Genomic DNA, 17,439 nt, shown 5'->3' on the forward strand with positions numbered 1-17,439 from the left:
ACACACACACACACACACACACACACACACACACACACACACACACATTAGGATGCACTTATCTTGGCCCAGGGCCCAGGCCCAGGGCTTTAATCTACAAAAGATACCATCTCCATTTATATCTTAAGAGGCCATTTAGTCTCGAATTGAGTTTTTTTGCCAGTGGGTTGAAATCTTTCCCCTTTTTTCTTTGCCTATCCGCTTTAATTTAATTGTATTGAAACAAGTAAAATGTAGGAAAAAAAATTACAGTTCTGGATTCTTAAAACAAACAAAGTGAATAATCTCAGAGTCTTAGGAACATTTTAAAGGGCCAGTGCGTACAAAATGTTCTGCTCCGCAGCACAAAAATGAGTAACCGTGTTAAATCTGAAAGTCATCATGGAGTTATTGACTCCTCCATCACCTGACAGGAGCTCGTTTCGGGTGATAAACACTAACTTTCTGGCCTTATCTCTGTCTGTGAGCGAACTCTCTCCGTTTTTCAGATTTGGAGTTGCGAGACATTTGCGCTGCAACGACTGACAAAGCCTCATTCTCGAGTCAACAAAGAACAAGGACAAAGCAGCATCATAATTACGGGGCTCTGCATGGTGACATGCTGAAATCCCTCTTCACATGGACGCTCCTGTCTGCTGGATCTTTGCTCTCATTGGCCAGCTGACTCATGTCTGTTATGACATTTATTTGGACTTCATTGTTCACGTCAATTACAGGGTTAACGGACGCTGAGATGTTGTTTTGCAACTCCCACCAGAGACACGCAGAGGTTGATAAAAGTCAAATCTTACGTAACGCTCCTTAAGGACTCGATACAAGACGAGCACAGACACAAACAGACGACACAAGAGATGCATTTTCCCAACTGTAACTCTGCCGATGAAATGAAAAAGACTGATCATTTACCAGCAACCGGTCATGCCGATGCTTTATTTTTAAACCTCAAGAGATGTGTGGGTCATGATTTAAGTGATGCTTCACACACCCACGTACACACCCGCCCGTATACACACACACACCTGCACTTACGGTCCTTTCACTTGGAGAGCTTTTGCAGAGCGATTTGAAGTAGCTCAATGGAAGTGTTTGTGCTGCCGTAATCTCTCTCCTCGCTCGAAAAAGGGGGAGGAGAGGATAGTTGTGTGTGTGTGTGTGTGTGTGTGTGTGTGTGGGAGTAAATACTTGTCACGACTAGCTGTGAATGATACTGCTGTGTCAGAGTGGCAAAATATGGGGCAAGTGGATGTGGGGGTTTTCTGACTTTTTGATAAAGGTTAAAGCTGTTTTTAATCCATAATAGCTGCTGGGGTGGAACAAAAGTGTCTCCCCAGCGGTCTGTCTTTTCTCCCACTTTCCTTTTATTTTATTTCATGTTTTTCCCTCGACTTGCATTCGGAGCAAGATTTAAGTCGATTTCCTAGTTTAAAGTTCAGATTTTTAATGAAAAAAAAAAAAGGATTCCAAGGAGCAGAACGGTTCGCAATTATTGTATTTTCACCTGATGCAAGAAGATATTAATCATTTTAGTTCCCATTAAACTTTGTTTTCTTGTGATGACCAGAACTTCTTACAGTAGTAGAAAGAATTTGTTGAAACATGCAAATGAGCTTCTGGTTATGCACTAAAATAATAATTTGAAGAATATTTAAATGGTGCTTAACCTAAAGAGCAGTTGCATTTTTCTATATTCAAAATAAAAACTTAAATAATGAAGTCCAGCGATGAAAGCAATCACAATTCCATCTCTGCCTGACCTCATCAGGATGAGTTCGTTTCTTCCCCGCTGAGAGAAGAAAGTGGGACTTGATCATAAACTGGGACAGGCGTTCTCACCGGACATCCGACGATGAGGTCGCTGGCCCTGAGGTCCTCGCCGTGCCGCTGAGCGTGTCTCAGGATGGAGAGGGCGGAGTCGGAGGCGGGGTTTATCCCACCCAGCTCCTCCAGGGCCTCGCAGTACTGCTCCAGTCTTTGAGTGGGAGCCTGGAGACAGTGCGGGAAGGACAGGGGGGAGAGGGGGGAGGCCGGGGGCAGTTTGGACTGCAGGAGGGGGAGAGGGGAGTTGCGGGAAAAGGAAAAGCTGTCTCTTATTTCATCTCAACGTCATATCCAGACTATAAAATACCATAAATAGCACAAAAATAGCATCCCTGTAGTAGTCTACAATCTCAGTCATTTACCATCATGCATTGCACAGAAAGAGAAAAGAAGGGACATTTAGACAGTTGCCAGGTTTGATTTTTGCCCTCTGACATACAGTATACAGGGCCCTACTTTGTGAATAGTATGTAGATTCGTTTTTTGGGGCCTTTTTTTGTCTCCTTTCTTTGTCAGAAAATACACTGAAATAACAATAGTTCTGAATGTACAGCAAAAAAAAACAAAAATCAACAACAAAACAAAACAAAAGCTATTATGGTGGAATAAATCGAAACAGTACAAAGATAATGACATCTCAATGGGTTTCTTTCTGAGTGAGAAGCCGTGTCAACGTGGCCACATGTGCTCTTCCTGTCTCCATCCTCGTAAAAAAAATCTTTACCACCGTCCCCAAAATGATCGCCATCATCGCGTGCATCACGATAACCATAAACCCTCCTGCTGCCATCATCCACAATCTGTTCAAGCTCCTTTTTAAAAGCTGTGACGTGAACTCACACCACCTCCTGCTGGCCGTTTCATAGAAGTGCTCCTTTATGAGACACTCGACAACCTGAATGGGATCTTCAGCGCTGTGATCTCTCCCCGTAAAGTCCTCTCGGTAATCTCCCGATGCCGTCGATGTATCAGTTTTAGTTAATTGTAGCTTGCACGCTCAAATTAGTTTCTCTATAATCCGCCTTTAATTGGCTTTTCTAGTGTACATTAAACATGTAATTAGCTTTACTGTACACTGCTCCTTTTTTAATTGCAGCAACCATTGAATAAAGCAACTTTAATTGCTTTGTGCTTGTGATGTGCCCCAAAATTACTCATAATCACGTTCTCACGTTGTGGTTTAACAAGATTTTTTAAAAGGGAAATAACCAAATAAAAACGTTATGACCCTCTATGACACTAACTCTATTGTGTGTATAGATCCAGCAGTGTGTGATCATCATACTGTTCGTCAGTGGAAACGTTTACTGATGTGAGTCAACAGTAGAAAAGCAGGACAAACTGGTTCAACTCCTCAGATAGAAACACTTCTGCCAAACAAATCGATGTCGGCACAACAAGTTGATGCTTTAGGTATTAAAGGGTTTAATCAGACTGCAGCAACTTACCTTAAAGAAGTCGGCAGCCTGAGTGACCAGCGGAGAGTCCAGTTCTGGTTTGTTCCTGATGTAGTGGGAGTACTGCAGAAACTGCTCCCGCTGTGTGTGAGGGAGAAATAGAAACGAGAGAACTTTTATACCGCCTTTAATATGAAATGATCAAGAAATGAGTTCACGAGGCAAATTATAAATGCTGTCTTGAAAAACAATGCATTTGCCTGCCATGATAACACGTCTTTATCTATGTGTTTCCACACAAACGTGAACAAACCTGCCACAAAGTAGATGAAAAATGAAATCTTTAACATACACACACACTTACAATTCTACATCAAATCTTCTATAAAATACAATGAGGTCCTTAACAAAGTTAACACTGTTCATTTGAGGGCACAGCTGTATGCATGCATAATTGGTATGCATCAGTGGTATCCAACCTGAGGGTCAGGACCACCCAAAGGACCTAAGAATGGGCCTCAAGATTCTCATTGAATGAATTCGTACATTTTTTATTTTTTATTTCTCGTCAAATACTGGATCGTTCACATGAACTATGACGGGTTGCAAGAAGCTGCTGCCTTTTTAGGGGGTGACAAGCTAGAGAGGTTGGGTCCAAGTAGCCAAAAAGTGATGGCTTAAACAACATAAATAAAGCACAGATTTGAAAAACAATGCGTTTTCCTATATATTCCTGAACTTACATATTTGCTGAAGCAGTCCTGTTGCAACAAGCTCTGCACGAGAGCGCCCTCCATGGCAGGGAGCAGGTTCTGCGAGTGGAAGGCGCTGAGGCTGGCCCAGTTGGGCAAGAGGGTGTCCGCCTTCCCCCTGACGGAGGCCGGGGTGTCTGAGAGCTCCAGCAAGGGGAGGTACGTCTCTTCCACCCCCTTCAGGATGGCCACATACTGCCTCTCTGAACTCAGCATCCTGCACCAGAGCAGGTAGAGTTTACTGCGGGAGAAGCCGAGAAACAAGGAGACGATAAGGAGAGCGAGCGCGATGGATGAGTGAATTTACAGACGAGTGAACAAACTTGGGAGAAGTGGGAGGGGAAGAGGAAGTGAAGATAGTAGTGAGCGATGGCCAGAGATCAAACAATAATAATCAAATTATCTGAGATTGAATGCTGACTGATAAAGTTGTTCTGAAACAGACTTCAGCTGAAAAAGGATGAATCTCTTTATTTTATCTCAGCCTGGCCTACTCTTAATGTAATTTACAATGTTGGTCTCAGTCAACTCAAACCTTCTCTCGCTTATTTGCCTTATAAAGTGCTGACACAGAAAACAAAATGCACACAAGAAGTGCCTTTTATTGAAGCAAAAGAAGCAAAAAATGACGTAAAACGCACCTCTGTGCAGTTGATCCGGCCCTATCCGTCCCCGTCTCCCTCTCCGTCCTCCCCAGCAGCACGTGTTGACGTGGTGACCCCGTGTGGTCCACCACCTCCTTGCTGCTGACTTCCACCCCTCGAATTAACACCCCTCCTCCTCCTCCTCCTCCTCCTCCTCCTGCGCCCCATCCAGGGATGGCTGCAGCCATGCTAGTGGCGATCACTGGGTCAGCTACCGTCCGCCTCCCCAGCCAGGACATGGGGGAGTTGCGGCTCACCCCGCCCACCGGGGACTCGGCAGGCTTGGGGGAGGCCGTGCCTCTGCGGGGAGCCAGGAGAGCCTGGAGGTCAAAGCTCGGGTGGCGCTTCCTGGGCGGCTTGGAAGGGAGCGGGGCCTCTGTGGGCTGAAAGTTGAGGGACATGGTGATATTTCTGAAAAGGACTACAAGGACAATATTAAGTGCAGCTCAATACAAAATGAAACACAAGCTCACGCTCTTCTTCGTAGGATTCAGAAGGTTCTGCAGGAACTTCCCTCCTCCGGCTCCGCCCACTCCTCCTCCCCCTGCTCCCTCCTTCTTATTCCCCTTCTCCTCTCCTATCTTCAGTGTGGAGCAGGTCTGCGGTCTGAACAGCGATGCCAGGGATCCCCAAGACTGCATCCCCCCGTCGCCTCCTCCAGCTCCCAATCCCCAGTCGCCCTCCCCCTCAGGACCCATCAGGTCCCACAGGCTGGTGGCAGACGGCGTCTTCGGCCTCCCCTGGCTCTGATTCTGGGCCCTGTCCGTCTGGAGGAACCGGGGTTTGACCTGCGCCACGGTCCGCTGGTAGCGCTCCACCGTCTGCGTCCAGAGATCCAGGAGCGCCCCGCCGCCAAGCTCTATGGCTAAGGAACGGGCGTCCTGGAACCGGGACGGCGGGATCGGAGGGAGGGAGGCGAGAGGGCAGGTGGAAGAGGGGGAGGAGGAGGTGGAGAAGACCACCTCGCACCACTGGGTGGCCTGGGGGACGGGAAAGAAAAGATGACTCTTGTTTCTCCCTTAGGAATGTTTGAAAACCATTAATGTGTGATCATAACTTCCAGCGTTACCTCGGTCAGCGTGGACAGCAGCCTCTGTGTGTTGTCCAGGGTGGTCCAGCAGTCAGACAGACAGTGGGACATGTCTCTCAGCTTCTCCCTGACCGGGGGAAGTCGGATCTGGACGGCCCTCAGGCCCGCCCAGTCCAGCTCGCACCAGCCCTCCATATCGCTGAGCACCGACAGAGTCTCGCTGTGCAGCTCCTAAAGGAGTCAGGGAGAACCACTGTGAGGTCTCTGCCCTGGAAAAACTCCTCAAGTGTTTACTGTAGGAGGCTTGACAAGATGCATTTGGGAAACCATGAATGGAATCATGGCGACTGCTTCTGCTGGGAACATCCTGACAGACTTCTACATTAGCCACAAGAATGATAAATACACCACTGAACAGCAAAGTGGGCCAAAAACACATCTGTTGACATTTAAATTTCTATAGTTTAGTTATTGACTCCTAAAGTGTTTCAGCCATAGAACATTACTTTGCTTATCTAGACAGGGATGGTACACTTAAATGCCATACTGTTGTTTAAATGTCCAGTTTAACCCTATGTGACAGCATCCACTTTGACCACAAGTGGTCTTTTGAATGATGCTGATGGGATTACTTTTGTGTCATTCTTGGTTCTATGACGCTGAACAAAGGGATTCTTGTATCCTAAACATAGTACATTGAAATACTATGTCTATCATTGTGTACACATACACACATATGCAGACGATTCCATGCTGCGCAAGCGGTTTCACGTATTCTGCACCAAAAAAAAAGCAGAGCAACACTCACGTTGGCCGTTTCTCTGAATGTCTTGAATTTCTGCTGTTTGAGCGAGAGTCTGCTGAGAGACAGAGGAGGGTCCTTGTAGTCTTCCAGCTGTGACTGGACTTGCTCAATCTCCTTATCACACTAGGGTATAAGAGAGAGGGGTGAGGGGAGGACACAAGGCTTTTTACTGGACATGAGGGACAAAGAGAGAGACGAGGGAAGTGAAAACACTGCGGTGGAGAAATGTACGTGAAGTGTAATTATGATTTGTTTTGCCATAATTGAAATGTTTTTTCCCAGTATACTGGATTGCATTGGACATATTGTATTTGTCTTGTTCTGCTGTGTGTGAGCAAGACAAGGGTGAGGAGTGAGCACATATTGTAAATCAGTAAACACCAGCACATCAGGGCGTTTCCATCCAAACCCTGTTGGGAGCAGTGGAGAGGAGCAAGGACGAAATGATGCGTAAACTCTGAATTTGATCCTTCATCTAATTTCCATGGCTGATGGCTGATTTTATAGTTCATACAGTAGTTTAGTTCTTGCGATTCAGCAGGCGAGAGACAGCAGCAAACAGTCGAAATGAGAACAAAACCACACTCTTCCTCCCTCACACCTTTTCCAGTTTGTCCACCAGCCCCGCTAGTCGTCCCAGAGCTTCCAGGTCGCGACCCCTCTGGTTGGACACTCGGACGAGCCGGTGCAGGGCGTCATCCACGCTGTCATAGAGTTTAGAAGTCGTGGCGAGAGCAGCCCTGAATGCAACAAAAGGCAAAAATGACCAGGCAAATCTTCACTCATGAACAGGAGCGAGAAGCTTATTTATTTTTCCTATTCTAATTCTGATGACAATGAGAACTTGTCGTCGCCAAAAAAATCAACATTTTGGCTGGTAGAAATGATGTAATCTAAAAAAAACAAAACAAAAGAGCCTTGCACACCAACTGCCACGCAAAAAAAGAAGAAGGATTCAAATCAGCAATCAGCCTATACTTGTATTTGGCCTCCTCTCTTGTCCAGACTGAGCCAAAACTCATTACTGGATACGAAGAACAGCTACAAATACTGCAGTCTTTAGATCATCTTTAAGCTGGCGTCGGCCGCAAACAAACAAGTCCTCTGTTTGATGTTAAGTTCACATTCCTTTCTCTCCTCCGGCTGGTTTTCTATTTTTTTGGGGGGCTGAAAACACGACGAGAAGTATTTTTAACCTACAACTCACTGTGACAGAAAAAACAATCCCTCAATCAAATACAAGAAGTGGGAAGGCAAAGGACATGCAGATCGCTTTTCTGCCCCTCGGGACCAAGCTGCCTGTGTAAGGTGCGTTCTGCACGTCTGTGCATTAGCCCGATTAGAATAGATGTTTGTCATGACGTCTTTGTATTTACAATAGTCCGACTTCAGTAGGCCCGTGTTGTAATGTATATTCCAGCCGTGCACAGTCTCATTAGCATCATAACAAGAACAAGCGTATGCAGGTGCACACATTGCTGCTGTAAATAATGAGTCTTGTCATACAACGGTACATATACCGAATATTATTAGACAATTTCTTTCACTTATTTCTATGATAATGACCAATTCCTTGTATGAAGATACATTCGCTGATTGTGGTGATTTTCAGTGTTGTAAAACACGTAGGGTTTCACAGTGTTAAGTATGCGGCAATAATGTTGCTATGTTTGGTTCTATTTGTGAATTTAAGTACTAAGTTGACCCCCAACAACACGCCACAGAATTTGCATCTTTTGACAAAAAAAAGGGACCAAAGTTCGAGCACAGCGTAAAGATTCCAGTACCTGCAGTCTGGGGACTTCTGTGCCAGTCCAGTTGCACTATTGGTCAGTCCCGCGAGCCATGCCCCGCCCCTTTGCTGCGGTTCCGTTAAGCGTGGGTCGGCCAGGACGCTCGCCATGAGCTGTCTGTGTTTGTCGATGCTCAAAGGAACAGCCTGAAGAAGAGCAACGTGCTTAATTGATTGTTTGTGTGTGGAATCCTCCAACTGTCACGTGTCATTAAAATCGCCGATACAGCGATACTGTAAAGGCGATGTCAGACGTTAGTACCTTGATGTCGTCTGGCATCGGCTCAGTGTCCATAGACCGCAGTGCTTCTCCGAGGAGTGCGATGGCACTCTCGCAGTGCTCCGTCAGACTCTCCAGGCTCTGCAGGGAAAAAACAAGATAAAAAGTAAGATTCAAATCAGTAGTTTTGAGATTAGCATTTTACTTTTTCCATCAAAATAACTCAAAACACATAAAGAAAGTAAAGCAGACACAGGTTAGTGCATGACCTCCTTTCCCTTGATTTATCATCCACACCCAGTTCATCGCGAATCTCTGAGATCATCGACCACCACCGGACAAACCGACATCCTCTTATCTGTCCTTTCTCCTCTCCTTCTCCCACTCTACTCCCTCGCTTTTCATGGTCGTATGTTCAACTTGAGGTACATAAAACTTGTGGCGGTGATAACTTACAGCCGATTGACGCTGGTGGTAAGTCTCCAGCTGTGTTACAGTACAGAAAAGCTACTGTGTGTGTGTGTATAAGACTCAAGACTGTGAGGCTGCAACATCCATTGTGGGAGAGAATGGCTTAGGTTAATACAAATGAAATAAATCTGAATAATTTCACGGAAGCATAGATATCAATCTTAAATGCCTGAAGTGATTTCCTGCTCAATTTCCTCAAGACCAGTCGAATGCACGCTGAGGTCAGTGAATCGGTCCAAGTGAAAAATGTCATGGAAAATGGAAAAATAACTACAGCATGTGTAGAAATTTAGGAGAAGAGTAAGAGGAAATGAATAGGAAAGTATTGTATATAAGCAGCGGATTCTCACTAGTCTGAAGGCCAGCCAGTCTGAGTGGCAGTGGGGGAAGTCTCCGTCCATCTCTTTGGGCAGCTGCTGCTTGTCAACATATTGCTGAAGGACAGCTGTTCCTCGCACCATGTGGATCTGGACAGAACAGGAGATGAGAAGAAAAAAATAAGTGCGTTTTTGCTAATTTATCAGCAGGAATAAAAATCATTACAACAAGAAAAGACAAGAGCGACATGGCGTGCGGCTCCAACGTCTTTTGGGTGGGATTTCCCTTTAACATGCAACGTTTTAACACTGCCAAGCTGAAATACAAACCACATGGCAAGAGGAAAAAATCTCATGCGTGTGTGTGAGAAAGAACTCTGCTGATCAGTGCAAAACAATGAGCTGAATTGCCGGTAAAATACGAGATATCTGCAAACTCTAGATGTGCAAAACGTATGGAAATAAGGCTCATTTAGATTCAAGCACAATGTGAACGCCTGAACCGGCTAACAGCAGCTGACATTTATCACATTTTAGCAAGGGACAGAAAACAAAGCACGGTGTATGAAATGTTATTTGAATTTCATATATCAGCAGATATCCCTGCGGTTATGCCAGCCAATGGAGGTTCATTTTGCAAATGTTTACCCGCACACTTTATCACTGTTGTTTTGACATGTTTTCATAAGTTCCTTCTGGGTGTTCTACCTGCGTTTTAACGCTTAGACGTGCAAATAAAAGGAATAAAAATGAACTGCACCAGGAGGAAAATAACAACGCTATGTGTTGTGTGTTTGCTGGATCATAAACATGCTACATGTTCTGTATGAGGTCACCTCTGCTCCTTCCACATCATGAGAAAGGGACTCCTGCTGCTCTCCCACCAAAACCAGAACAGATCCAAGACCGCCAGGAACCGACACCTGGCACACACCAAAAACACATTGGGGGGAAGAAAACATGCGCTTGAGCTACTTCATCACATCTGCAGGCTAAATAGAGCAACACAAGCAATCATTTAGCACATTTGGCCAAAGTTTTCATCTCACCTGGAACAATTTAAGAGCAGAGAGGCAGAGGGTGGAGGGCGGAGAGCGTCTGCTGTCCATTAACACTGTGAGACCTTTTTCTTTGGCTGTAGGCCTGATGAGGATGTATGGAGGGTTCAAACAGGAGCAGTAGTTAGAAAAGAAAGAGTTTGTCTAAAATGAGATCCTGCAATGTAAAAAGTAAAGAAGAAAGATGTCTACTCTTGAAAACAACACTTTAGGGGACAGTTAGGGGGTCATCTGTATTTTAACCTTAACATTTAACATTAAACATGTTTCTTCCCAAACCTGCTGTGAAACTTTTGTTCAGACTTGTGAGCAACAGCTGTATGGTGAATTGTGAAAGGTAAACTGGCAAGCTCCAAGATGTTTGCTAAATTCACTGTGAATCAGTTTCATGATTTTCTCGGCCTCCTGGCACATGCTGCGCTTTCTTAGCCCCACCTTTTGCTGCATTTGGCCAAGTCAGCAAAAAGCAAGTCAAGTCAAACATAATAATGTCGCACTTTTGGCTGAACAGGTTTGTAAAAGAGTGGTGCAACCCACCAACTGGGAAAGCAGAGGTTGAATCTGGGACATGTTATGGTATGAAATGAATAAAATATGCACTTTAAGGCCTGCTACACTGACAATCCTTAATCCCAGGAGATATCTAACATATTGTGAAGCCTGAAACATACCATTAAAACCAATGACTTATATCTCATCAAAAATACAACCTTACCGAGTGATTCTGTGGTAGCAGGCCAGGACCCGGGCCATCTGCTCCTCAGAGAAGCTCTCCTCGGATGCATCTGTTTCTGTGACCACCAGAGCGCGTCCCAGCCTGTCCACTGTACCTGTGGTCAGTATGATAAAATAAGAGAAAGGTCTAAAACTCTGGGACTACAACCAGTCTGCAACATTGGTTTATTTGTTTTATATATACACAGTGGGTACGGAAAGTATTCAGACCCCTTTAAATTTTTCACTCTTTGTTTCATTGCAGCCATTTGCTAAAATCAAAAAAGTTCATTTTATTTCTCATTAATGTACACTCAGCACCCCATCTTCACAGAAAAAACAGAAATGTAGAAATTTTTGCAAATGTATTAAAAAAGAAAAAATGAAATATCACATGGTCATAAGTATTCAGACCCTGCCTTTCCTAATCAAGTCCAATCAGTTTAATTAAACACAGCTGGACTCCAATGAAGGAGTAGAACCATCTCAAGGAGGATCAGAAGAAATGGACAGCATGCGAGTTAAATATGAGTGTCACAGCAAAGGGTCTGAATACTTATGACCATGTGATATTTCAGTTTTTCTTTTTTAATAAATTTGCAAAAATTTCTACATTTCTGTTTTTTTCTGTCAAGATGGGGTGCTGAGTGTACATTAATGAGAAATAAAATGAACTTTTTTGATTTTAGCAAATGGCTGCAATGAAACAAAGAGTGAAAAATTTAAAGGGGTCTGAATACTTTCCATACCCACTGTATAAGTGGATTTATGGACGTTCATCCACAATGGACATCGGAGATCCGTGGATAAAGTAGGTCAAACTGAATCTAACAGTATGTATATCATGCATGTATGTTAATCTGACAGTTAGGGGTCAAGACCTTCTAGCCCAAATATGTGTACTGGACAAAGACAAACAACAACAACAACAACAAAGTCACACATCTTAACACACAAGATTAACTGGCTGTCAAAGTATTAGTTTTGAGCTGAATGCTAACTAGCATAACAAACATACAGGCCTACTTGCCTGTCAACTTTAGCTTCCCTGACTGGAGAAGCTCTGTGTCCAGTTCCCTCAGCAGGGGAGGATCTTTAGCTGTAACACCATTTAGTTGGTCGGGACATGACTCTCCTGAGCCTGCCTCCTCATTGGAGTGGTTAAGTAAGGATGTGCCTGATTGGCCGTTGCAGACAGGCAAAGATTTGGCTTCTTTCTCTGTTGAGGGATACAATAGTTACAGAAAGTATTCCATGGGGTATTTTAGAGATTTTAGCATCTGATGCTCATACATTATCATTCTTCAGACCTGCACTGCTTTTCCTTGTGTCCTCTGTCCCCTCAAGAGTTGAAGGTGGCACTCCGTCAGGTTGGTCTGCCTGTTTTCTTTGCTTCGATTGGTTCTCCTCTGTGATTGGCAGCTTTGTCAAAGCAGAGCCGGTGGTGGGACTTGGCTGAACAGCTTTACCTTGCGGTTTTGATCCCTTTTGGTGTGCACGACCACCAGACCTAGCCCTCCTTTTGGCCCCCTTTCCCTTCCTTTTCCTCCTAAAGACAAAGCACAGGAAGGTACTAATGAGGTACAACGGACAGTTAATAATTTGTACAAATTTAGAAATGTGTTTATTTGGACACAATGTCCTTTAGAATGGTTTAGAAGGTGTCTTTTGTACCATTGGTTTCAGGCCTATATGTGTGTAAGTTTGGACGACTTGTACGCAAAGTTTGCACCAAATTGTTACTGATCTGTACTTTCACAAATTAAAACAAATAGGAAGTAGGAAGGCCCATAAGAAATAAGTCTGACCGTGGTGCTCTGAATCCTGCAGTTTTAACTTCCTTTCCTCTGGGACAAACTCCTTCCTCAGTCTTTCCGTCATCCCTTTTCTCGTTCACCTTTGGGTTGGACGAATTCTTCATTTTAGATCCAATGTTGGTATTTTCTCCACTGTCTGAAACTCCAGTGAAGGGTCTCTCTGGTGCGTCTGATGTTGGGGTTGTGGCATCACTGTCTCCGCTCAGTGGTTTATCTGTATCCTCAAAAACAGAGTCTGAATGAGATCCGTGATCTGAGTGGCCCTCTATGACATGCTCAACTTTGTGGTTCGTCAAGTCATGGACAGAACTATCGGAGTCTTTACCCCTGTGGTTGTCTCTGCACGGCTGCATGAGGCTGTTGCTATCTCTCTCCTTGCCCACGCCGGGCCTCCTCTCTTTGAGGCTGTCAAAATAAGGCCGTTGGCTTTCCAGGCCCTCAGAGTCTCTGCTGGTTTTATCTCCTTCATCAGAGTCGTGGACAGAAGAGGAGTAAGATCGCCTCCCTTTGCCAGGTGCAGGGACTCCTGGTGGAGGCCTATGTGGTAAAATGTCACCTTTTGGGGTAACTACATCTCTTTTGGCAGCTCGAAAGCTTCCTGACCCTTCAAGTCTCCCATATCCCCAAGCCCTCCCCTTCCGGAGTTTGATGGCTTTACCTCTCCTGCACAGGGGCAAAGTCTTGGTCTTACTAATCCCATGCATCTCCAGGTACCTCTGCCTTGTGTCAACCCCTCCATCAGGACCCAGTCTGGGCTCCAACAGCTCCACATAGTCCCCGTCCAGCTGAGGGTGCCTCGCTGTCCGCCCGAGACCATCTTCGCTGCGCCTTCTCCGGGGAAGCGCAGGCTCGGAGTCCAAGCTGTCTGGTGGTAAACCATCGTCTTCCTCCTCATCCCAGGACCAGGAGTCCAGTTCTCCGGAGGATGAGCCACCCCAGCCCCCGAGGCTGCTGCCCCCCTCACTGGGCAGGCGGTTGGATTTGCTGCCCTCCTGGTTTGACATCAGGCCCAGCTCCTCAGAAGGGTCGTGGATGAATTTTGGGTAGACGACCTCCTTCCACGGAAGTCGAACCACTCCGTCACATGTACTGACCAGGCAGGTGTCAAGTCCTCCTCCAACTGTGCAAAGATAAGAGAGGATTAAGTTTCAAGATGATATATATATTGAGGGTATACATTACGCTTAAAAGGGCCATCCTATTTAAAAAAAGAAGATCCCAACATAAGCTACAGGGAAAACAAATGTTTAAACATTTGCTTTAACTCTACTGTTTTTATCACCACCCACCACCTGCTGACATCCATATATCTCTCTTTTCTCTTGTTGCCTTCCACATGCCATCCTTTGGTCATAAACCAAGCGTCTTCTTGCCATCTGTTTCACTTCCCTTGTTCTTCTTCACAGTCATACTGGCTACAAAGTCTTCATTACTTCCACCTACAAACCAGATTAGGAACATAAACCCTAAGTAAACCTGAGTGGAGTTTTCCTGACTCTTAACTTGAAATACAGAACAATAGTAACAGTAAAATCGGAAATTAGGAAAACAAAATGTCAATGAAAGTAGTGGGCATCCTTTCCTTACGTTCTCTCTTGTGGCCCCGTTCTTTGTTCACGCTGTGCAGCCACTCAGTGGTGAACACAAGGGGGTGCTGTGACTCGGGTACCAGGACTTCCTGAATGGTGCGCCCCCCAGGGGCCAGACATTTTAAAGCCAGCCGGGGGCAGCGTGTAGAGAAGGGCACCACCTGCAGGTAGAAGTCATTACTGCGCAGGATCCTCCAGTCCAGGGTGGAGAGCTGTACGACCACTTTCTCGCCTAAACACAGAGGCCAGCCGGAGTGAAGGAACAAGCAGCCGAGGTACTGAGACTGTGACGACAAGAGGAAAAAAGAAGCGTTGATGTAAGAAATACAATCCTTCACCTGCCTGCCAAGTCTTTAGGTTGCTTAGTGCACTCTCTCTCCTCTTGTCACAAACTATCCTTTAATGCTCAAGCTCAATCCCACCCCCCACCCCTATTCACAAACCACGGCCCACGTCAGCCAGTTGGAGCCAGCCTGCTTGGTTGTGTTCGGCAATCCGATGAGTCAAATTTCTAGAACTGATAACGCACCCGTCAACACTATTCACTAGCTCGACTGGTGAAAGCCCAGTGCCACACGCACAAATGTCGGACATGTGACTCACGCTGTTATTTCCAAAGTGTAAAGCCGCTTAGCTGGCATGACATAGTGAGAAGACTCTGGATGGATGGCTGCAGAGAGCTAGAGTGAGTCAGACAGAAACATGCAGATGACCACAACAAGCCAGCCACTGTGAAACCAGCCCACTGTTTCATGAGAGGAAAACACACAAAGCAGCTCTGTAAGACTGAGAAAATCAGTCTAAATCCAATACATTTAACAACATGGGTCTAAATATAGAAAATCCCACAATGCAGCATCATTGAACTCAAGAGCTCTGTGAATCTAGGTGAAGGAGAGAAGGCCCCGAGTGTGATCCCCTGCACTACACTGGTTTGAATAGAAAAAACACCTTATTCTCACTTTAATCAATCCTCTTTAAGCCCTATATCCTCTCTTTCTCTCTCCTGCAGCCTGAGGTATATAAGTCCTCCAGAAGAACTGGAGGACTCTCTGCCGTTCCCAGTCACGTCTAATCGACTGATTCGGGGCTGCTCCCTCCCCCCTCCGTGCCCTCCAGACTCACGAGACGTGATCAAATTATATTCCTTACTCGACCTGCCCTCCAGCTTCCCTTTTTTTTACCCTTGTCCCTTATTCAATTTCCCTCATTTAAGTCTCTTTTCTATCCTGTTCTCTTGCTAGGGCAACATTTTGGGGCCAGCACAGGTGGAAATTCGTGACTTTTCCTATCTTAAAACCTTTTTGTTTCTGTTTTGAGCCGGTCTACATTCTGTAACTCCCTGTGTCCCCTGGCCCTCCACCCTCCTATTACTTCTCCCTCAGAGTACCCCAGTGTTTGCTCCTTCTTCCTCACCTCCCTCTTTCACAGAAAATTCTCAATCAGTCTACTATAGTCTGCAACCTCCAGCATCTTCTCTGTTTTTCGGACGCGCACGCACGTGCGCAAGCATGCAGGCAATGTGAATGGAAGCCACGTTCATTTTCTCCTTCGACTCCCACCACATCACTCTCTCTTTCTCTCACAGCAGAAACACACTCGCATATGGAAGGCATTATTGTCATGACTCAGAGTCTAACTCCCGTCCCGCTCCACTCAGCGACAATGAAAACATAGTTTGTGTGTGTGTGTGTGTGTGTGCAAGTCTAGGAAAACTGTAAAGGGAAATATGAGACACTTCTGAGCCTCCGAGCTTGTGCTAAAGAGTGTGTGTTTATCTGTGTGTGTGTGTGTGTGTGTGTGTGTGCTTTGGAAAGTAAAATAAAAGGAATGCTGTTCAGTGTAAACCTCATAGCTTTGAGTTAAGTACATGTTGCATCTCATTTGTCTATCTCGTCTTGTGCGAGTGAAGCAGAAAGTGCAAAGAGAGTGATGTGAGGGCACCAAGTAGAAAGCTGCATAGTGTATCCTATATCATACTATTAACATGCGTTTGCTTTTTGCATGCGGGAACCTGAAGAGTACAACCCGAACTCTTTCATTCACGTTTCATTTCACATGTATTTCATTAATCTCTGTCGATTCGGTGGAGCCTCCGAAGGCAGGAAACCACCTCTTTTGTCTGCAGGTCACAGCGGCTGTTAAATCTCAAATTTCACCAGCCACTTTCTCTAATTTTACCGGCCAGCTATAGCTTTAGAGCAGACCCTCCACGGTGCAGTGAGGAAACGGTGCAAGGTCACACATGTGTCAGATTATAAAAGCCTTGAACTGTTCTTCACACTGGCGTGTTCATGTCACCAGTTACCGTGATACCACGCTGAAGAATTGACACTTGGATTCAGGGCACAAACACGAGGACCTGACACTGACATGGACTGGACTGCTGTGACTCACTTCAGACTTAACTCGAGGCTCGTGAGCAAAGTCATTCACATCAGGTTTTTACCTGCTAAATTCCCACCAGTGATCCCAAGAGTAATTATTATACGAGACCCGAGACTTGCCTCGGATTTGCACTTAAAGAAACCTAAAAACAATGGACGTCTCACATAGACTTATGAACTCACTTTGTATTTCAAACTTGACTTAAGACCAGTCTAGACTAGATTTGAGACTTGACCCCAAAATGTTATGAAAACTTGTGACCTCACTTGGACTTTCACTGTTGAGACCTGAAACTGACCTGAAAGACTTAAAAACAAGTTAAACCTTTAAAGTTACTACAATAAACTTTCTTTTTTCTTTTAGAAAACCATTCATTTTACTGCAGCAGGGTCTGACAGTCTGCTCCGCTCAGTCCTGGTTCTGGTTCTATCTCCCTTACCCTCCAGAATCCAACCCGGTGGCACAGGTGACAAACATTAAGAATAACTTGATGTTCTTGTTTACTTGTAGTCCATATCGAGGCATCAGTATTAATATAAGACTGTTTCATGACCAGTTCAAAGTTCCTCGTATAATAACGTTAAGAACACGTGTGACTTGACTTTGATTTAGGAATTTCAACTTGAC

At 45.2% G+C, this 17,439-nt stretch overlaps 1 protein-coding gene across 6 annotated transcripts in view; it reads right to left on the bottom strand.

Moving 5' to 3' along the window:
• arhgef40 (Rho guanine nucleotide exchange factor (GEF) 40) overlaps positions 1-17,439 on the bottom strand; it is a 35,902-nt gene that overhangs the window by 8,100 nt on the left and 10,363 nt on the right. For 2 of the 6 annotated variants that reach the window (XM_031850874.1, XM_031850872.1), the window contains 18 exons: positions 14,423-14,708; positions 12,827-13,955; positions 12,329-12,567; positions 12,049-12,237; positions 11,020-11,134; positions 10,296-10,389; positions 10,083-10,169; positions 9,280-9,396; positions 8,501-8,599; positions 8,234-8,385; positions 7,048-7,186; positions 6,450-6,569; positions 5,681-5,872; positions 5,085-5,591; positions 4,609-4,994; positions 3,959-4,208; positions 3,267-3,356; positions 1,834-2,040 (listed from right to left, as the gene is read on the bottom strand). In XM_031850874.1, coding sequence (XP_031706734.1) covers positions 1,834-2,040; positions 3,267-3,356; positions 3,959-4,208; positions 4,609-4,994; positions 5,085-5,591; positions 5,681-5,872; positions 6,450-6,569; positions 7,048-7,186; positions 8,234-8,385; positions 8,501-8,599; positions 9,280-9,396; positions 10,083-10,169; positions 10,296-10,389; positions 11,020-11,134; positions 12,049-12,237; positions 12,329-12,567; positions 12,827-13,955; positions 14,423-14,708 — 4,398 coding nt within the window. The other 4 variants (XM_031850875.1, XR_004212888.1, XM_031850873.1 and 1 more) reach the window with 4 other exon arrangements.

This window comes from Anarrhichthys ocellatus, unplaced genomic scaffold (assembly GCF_004355925.1).
Source record: "Anarrhichthys ocellatus isolate YVR2014 unplaced genomic scaffold, GSC_Weel_1.0 scaffold11, whole genome shotgun sequence".
NCBI classification, from domain to species: Eukaryota; Metazoa; Chordata; class Actinopteri; order Perciformes; family Anarhichadidae; genus Anarrhichthys; species Anarrhichthys ocellatus.